The 7,117-nt window shown below is 42.4% G+C and overlaps 1 protein-coding gene across 1 annotated transcript; it reads left to right on the plus strand.

Annotated features, from left to right (window-relative positions):
• Positions 1–1,819: 1,819 nt before the first annotated feature.
• On the plus strand, positions 1,820–6,571 carry LOC126212774 (uncharacterized). The gene is made up of 3 exons (XM_049940179.1): positions 1,820–1,952; positions 3,192–3,741; positions 6,436–6,571. Exons 1-3 carry the CDS (start codon positions 1,820–1,822, stop codon positions 6,569–6,571), a joined length of 819 nt encoding a protein of 272 aa, XP_049796136.1.
• The last annotated feature ends 546 nt before the right edge of the window (positions 6,572–7,117 follow it).

A 7,117-nucleotide genomic window follows, 5' to 3' on the forward strand; every position in this document is an offset into this window, starting at 1 on the left:
AGGAGCGGAGGGTAACAGACGGATGCCATATTCCTCGACTTCCGGAAAGCGTTTGACTCGGTGCCCCACTGCAGACTCCTAACTAAGGTTCGAGCATATGGGCTTGGTTCCCAAGTATGTGAGTGGCTCGAAGACTTCTCAGGTAATAGAACCCAGTACGTTGTCCTCGACGGTGAGTGTTCATTGGAGGTGAGGGTATCATCTGGAGTGCCCCAGGGAAGTGTGGTAGGTCCGCTGTTGTTTTCTGTCTACATAAATGATCTTTTGGATAGGGTGGATAGCAATGTGCGGCTGTTTGCTGATGATGCTGTGGTGTACGGGAAGGTGTCGTCGTTGAGTGACTGTAGGAGGATACAAGATGACTTGGACAGGATTTGTGATTGGTGTAAAGAATGGCAGCCAACTCTAAATATAGATAAATGTAAATTAATGCAGATGAATAGGAAAAAGAATCATGTAATGTTTGAATACTCCATTAGCGCTTGACACAGTCACGTCGATTAAATATTTGGGCGTAACATTGCAGAGCGATGTGAAGTGGGACAAGCATGTAATGGCAGTTGTGGGGAAGGCGGATAGTCGTCTTCGGTTCACTGGTAGAATTTTGGGAAGATGTGGTTCATCTGTAAAGGAGACCGCTTGTAAAACACTAATACGACCTATTCTTGAGTGCTGCTCGAGCGTTTGGGATCCCTATCAGGTCGGATTGAGGGAGGACATTGAAGCAATTCAGAGGCGGGCTGCTAGGTTTGTTACTGGTAGGTTTGGTCATCACGCGAGAGTTACGGAAATGCTTCAGGAACTCGGGTGGGAGTCTCTAGAGGAAAGGAGGCGTTCTTTTCGTGAATCGCTACTGAGGAAATTTAGAGAACCAGCATTTGAGACTGACTGCAGAACAATTTTACTGCCGCCAACTTATATTTCGCGGATATGCCACAAAGAAAAGAGAGATTAGGGCTCGTACAGAGGCATATAGGCAGTCATTTTTCCCTCGTTCTGTTTGGGAGTGGAACAGGGAGAGAAGATGCTAGTTGTGGTACGAGGTACCCTCCGGGACGCACCGTATGGTGGATCGCGGAGTATGTATGTAGATGTAGAGAAGAACCTGATTACCGGTGGGATGTTTGCCGCTTCACATATGGTAGTCACATCGAACCAAAATGACACTTGAGACTTTTGTTCGTTGCAAAATGGCACGTCTACCGATTCTGCAAGTTGCCTCAGTAAATTTCTGTCTCATCCCAAAGTTGTAAAGGTCTTTTAGACTCATAGTGTATTGGGAAGGGAGAAGAGTATATCAAGAGTCAGAACGTTAAAATAAAGATAATAATAATCGCAGGCCGATGGCTTCGGTAGAAGAAACGCGATCGCAATTTCGTACTCATCACAGAGCGAGCGGATTGGGCGATATCTGAGCAGGAAAGCTCAGGGTGAATTGTGATACGCGGCCGTCTTGGGCAGAAAAATCAGGTGAAGCCGTAGCCATGTCTGGCTCGGTTGAATTACGCGCTACCTCACATACGCCTAATTTGTTTTCTTTCTTTCTCCAACTCTCTCTCTCTCTCTGTTCTGCTCTTCTCGGCGTCGGATTACTTCCGAAGAACTGCATGCGTCTCCAGGTCCGTGACGTGACGCAGGGTGGCTCACGGTGAGTTTCTGCGAACCACACAGTTGAATGGGGCAGCGCACGTTAGAGCGCAGCGTGACGTGGCGCAGTTCCTGCGCGTGGTGACCCTGCGGAGCGCAGTTTCCTGTACGCAGTTTCCTGCGAGGCTCACGGTGATTCTGGCTGTTCGCGTTCAGCGTTTCGTAGTTCGGAATGGAGGAGAAGCTAATTGAAGCCGTACGTGTTCGCAAAGTACTGTATGATACAAGCCATGAAGATTATTTGAAAACGAAGCTGAAAGCTGAGAAGTGGGAGGAAGTGGCCAAGGAAACGGACATACGAAGTGGTAAGTTGCATTGTAATTCATTGTTAACATTTTACATGAACATAGAGCCCATCACAAAGACTTTTACTACAATTAACATGTACCAAGGTATTGTTTCACAAAATAGAAGGATGACATAAATGTTATGAATTAATTTATATATTTATTTATATATTTGAAACATTATGTCGTAGCACTGTAACTGTATAGATATTCTTAGTTTCTCAGTACTTTCCTTTAAAAACACTTTCCCTTTGCCAAGGAACCATTCCTGTAGTGTTGAAGTATGTAGTGAAGTTCTGTCGAATTGTGAAAGCTTTCTGTGAACATCGTGTTACATTTGATTGTAATAATGGTCGCATTTGATCCTCTGGCATATCTTCCATAGTGTCGTCTCCACATATTTCAGCTTTAGAAGTAATTAAATAGTTGTGCAACACACAAGCTGCTTTGACAACACTGATAACACTTTCTACTTTAATTTCAAATGGTACTCGAAAAACTCGAAAACGCGAAGCAAGTATACCAAAAGCGCACTCTACCGTTTGGCGTGCTCTTGACAGTCTATAGTTGAACACTTTGTTTTCATAATTGTCAGTGACGCTTCGTTTAGGATAAGGCCGCATCAAATGCTCACATAAAGGGAACGCCTCATCTCCTACAAATACGAAAGGGATTGCCTCCTGTATTTGTGGTAGTGCTGCAGGTGACGGAAGCTGTAAAGTGCGTTTCACCATTCTTTTCGCCAAAACGCTTGTGTTGAAAACGCTTCCATCACTGAACCTCCCTTGTGACCCAACATCAACTGTAGTGAATTTATACTCGTAGTCTACGGTAGCCATTAGCACGATGGAGAAAGTGTGTTTATAATTGAAATAGGAGGATCCAGTTTTACGAGGTTTTCTTATTACTACATGTTTCCCATCGATGGCGCCTATACAGTGTGGGAATTGCCATCTTCGTTGGAAACCAGCTGCGATTGATTCCCACTGTTCTTTTGTGGGTTCTGGCATAAATATTGGTTGCATTACTTTCCATACAGCTTGAGATACTTCTGATACGATGTTAGAGACCGTTCGTTCTCCCATTCTGTAGCTGTAAGCAATAGTTCTGTATGTGTTTCCTGTCGCCAAATACCTAGAACGTAAAAGAAAAAAATTAAAAAAGGAATGATAAATTTGTAGCTGTATTTTTTTACGTTTGTAATTAAAAAGTGAATAATTGACATAGCGAAATTCTCATTTGACGCGGTTGTTGCAGGTGTTGAAGCGAAGGCGTTGTGGGAGAAATTGAGACATTCGCTGAGAGATGCTCTCAGAAGACAGCAAAAATCCATGAAAAGTGGGGCACCGGCTGAATCGGTTAAAGAATGGAAATTTCAAAAGCAGATGGGTTTTCTACAACCATATATGGCCAATAAAGCACGAGAGGGGAACCTTATCGAATGCAATGACGATAGTGAAACAACACCACAAACTTTTGCCACTGATAGTCCAACTGATGTAGTCGACGAGGGTGAGGAATCACTGAACATGCAGCAGGGAATCACAAGTGCTCGGGACGATCTTCAGTCACGGGCACTTCCTGAAATTTCACCCCCGCCAGAAGAACCGACATCAGCAAAAAAAATTAAGAAAGACACTATTGCTGGATTACTCAAACGAAGCATTGAACAACATGAAGAACGAAGAAAATCGAGATCAGAGGAAAGAAGAAATCTGTTGGCACAAACGAGTGCTCCAAGTGATCCTCTGTACCACTTCTTCATGTCAATGTACCAGATGACCAGACGCATGCCACCGTCATCTCAGTATGTCGTCAGAAATGACATTTTCCGTGTGGTTACAGAAATGGAGGCCTCGTTGCTGAACATTCCCGTGAGATCTCCACAGTCCAACACAGTTCAGCGGCCATCATCACCGTACAGTAACCAAACCCTCAGTCCATCCTACACTAGTTCAACTCCATCCCAGTCCTTACAATCCAACAGTCCCTCGCTTACAACAGAAGATAATTGTGAGTTTCAACAAAGCAATTTGCTCACATTTATTAATAATTTCTCTGAAAACTGATTTTTAGTAAAAACTTTGCTATTCACATTTGATGTACAGAGTGAATTTATGTGCTATTACAGAACATTTTGGCCATTTCAATATTATTTATGTTTATTCAATAAAGCGTTCATTCAATAAAGTGTTTCGCACATTAATGGCTATACACAAACCAACTCAAATTTTTAATTTTATAGTGCGTTTAAAATTACTTGCGACTTTTGACAGGTCGGCGTTGAGCGAGTGGAGGGGTTGTCGGTCTTAGGAAACATTGTTGCTTCAAAGGATCCGCCACTGTGGCGGCGTGGTCCGCATAACTCACATTGTTACTTCAAAGGAACCGCCGTTGTTGCGGCGTGGTTAGCATCAGCTGGTGTAGCGGCAGCACGGGGCGACAAAGAATCCGTCAAACGTCGCAAGTAATTTTAAACGCACTATAGAGATATAGATATAGGTTAATCATAATAGCTTACCTTAAAAACACAGCTAGTTTCTCCTCGGTTCCAATCGGCCTTGTAGCGTTGCATCCCTCTCTGTCAATTTCATTCTTGATGAGACCATGCACTTCTTGGAATTGATCACGATTTAATCTAAAATAGTTCGTGAATTTTTCATCATCAAATTCCTTAGTTAAAGCGAATTCCCCATGACTTAGTCTTCTTTTCATGTATGCACTTTTTTCTGCTTTTTGTTTCATCAAAGCGATGTAACACACTGTTTCGAATTCGAACTCAGAATCGGAATCCGATTCTGAACTTAAATCTATTAACATAGCAGAAGTAGTCGCCATCTCTGCCAGAGCCGAAGTTCCGCAGCAAACTGCGTATTGAAACTGCGATCCAACTTGCGGTGATTGTCGCCGTGACTCACGCCGCCGTGAGAAATTTGGCGTGAGCCACCCTGCGTCACGTCACGGACCTGCGTCTCATCTTGCGGCCGGCTTAAGGCACTGGTATACGGTGACGAAGTTTCTAGACGCAAAAACAGGTCGCCCTTCTTCCATGACTTACAACGAGAGATCCCCAGCGTTGGAATCGACTTTTGAAACTGTGTATTCTGTGATGTAGGTTAAGATCCCAGGTATCACCTATTGCAGCCATTCACGCTGGTGGGCCCCCATTTGCGAATAACTGACGAAAAAAAAAAAATCCGAAATTTTTTGTGACACTGAATAGCGTTAAAAAAAGTTGCATTATAATTCGCCTGGTTGTGTGGTGTAATGGGTAGAATAACAGCTTTCCATGCAGGAAGTTTTGGGTTTAAATCATTTGAGGTGTAAAGACTTTTTTTATTTTTAAACCTTTATCGAAATGACTTTTATCATTATTTTTATTCAGTTAATTGGTTTTAATGTAACTTTTTTATTTCTACTCCTTTTCACATCATTTTAATCACCGTATTATCTTTTTCATTTGTTTCATTTTTGCTTTATATCATTCTTTTTTTCTAATCGGAATTTTTGTGAATACGAATTTAATTATGTTGGTCTACTATAATATTCAATTATTTGCAAATCAGTTAAAAAATAAAGACCAAATAAACTATTTGTATCAGTGCAACGGTGAGAAAAATGTATCTTTCTTGCCGGATGTGCAACTTTATTTATTTATTTATTTTTGCACGGTGTCGTACAAACATTTAAAACATAACCTATTTTATTGTATTGTATGAAACTGGGGACCTTGTTTCCTTGCAGGAAATAAAGATGTACATGTAAATAAACAGTACATAAAGAATATACATGTAAATAAACAGCACAGTACTTGTGAGCTTGTACGCATGTTAGTCGTAAATACGCTGGAAAACGGTTATGCTTGACAAAGGTTGACAAGTGTACTTTTACAACTCCTTAACCTGGCTTCTCCGAACCCAGATTCTCTATCTCAAATTGCTCAGTGGAGCATTCTCTATGTCCTGTTACATTTTTGTACCCTGTAGATACTAGTTCGTTACATACTACTAGGACTAGACAAACGCCAGAACATGCGCCTAAAGACGTGGGCAGCTTGCCACACACGACTGTTCTCCGGGTTGCGTTTGTAACAGGTGCAAGGCGTCGAAGACAACCTCGAATTAGTTATCGCGGTATAGAATAGCGCAACGAACTGAGTTTCAGGCGCACGACTCCGAACAGAAAAAACGATGTCTTACACTACTATTTGCCTGTCTACGTTTACGCACCAAGTCACGATGTATGTCTATGGTACCTGGAGGGCAAAATGTAAAGTTGTCGACATGTTTGTAAAGATCTATGCGTTAAAAACGTTTTTCAGCGGAACAGTCTTGTGTTGTGTGAAATAGGATAAATTCAGTGGGTGGTCTACAATTCGTACATAAAATCCGTCAGTTTTACAGGTCGTCAGAACAGTTTTGGAGGTAGGGGCATTGTCCTACTGGAAAATGATTTATGCTTGCCCTGCAATCCAGGCGTTGTCCCGAATGCTATTGCACAGAAATGGTGATGCGGACATGCGTAGTATTGGCCAATTGCCTCGTGAGATAACACCTGTGAAGAAACTTACAGTAACTTTTAATCCTCGAAATTCTAAAGGTAGCAAGGACAAAATGTCGCCGGACACAGATGATTGAATATCATACGGTACTCAGAGAGCAGCAACCATCTAGCTAGGAGAATATCGCGAAACAGGATGACGCAGGCGCAATATCGTCCTTTGAAGAAATGGGACATGTTGCAGCGTCCTTGCCATTGCTGAAAGGCGTTCTGTACCGCCAAATAGTTCAATTCACAGGGGGAAAGTTACAGATTTTGTGACGTCTTTATCGAAAATATCAAGTACGTCATCATGAATGACGTCACAGTGAGCTCTTCCCCACAGCAGTTCTATCGTGTGGCTTTGAATTTCGTACTGCATGCCCAGCCAAAAAGATTCCAAGGTCCAGTGGCTGGTATTTGAATTGTATTAGACATTGCACACTGAAGCGTCAAAGAAACTGGTATGGACATGTGTATTGAAATACAGAGGTATGTAAACAGTCAGAATACGAGTCTGCGGTCGGCAACATCTATATAAGACAGCAAGTGTCTGGCGCAGTTGTTAGGTCGGTTATTGCTGCCTCAACGGCAAGTTATCAAGATTTAAGTGAGTTTGAACGTAGTGTTATAGTCGGCGCACG

Source organism: Schistocerca nitens, chromosome 11 (assembly GCF_023898315.1).
Source record: "Schistocerca nitens isolate TAMUIC-IGC-003100 chromosome 11, iqSchNite1.1, whole genome shotgun sequence".
Taxonomy (NCBI): Eukaryota; Metazoa; Arthropoda; class Insecta; order Orthoptera; family Acrididae; genus Schistocerca; species Schistocerca nitens.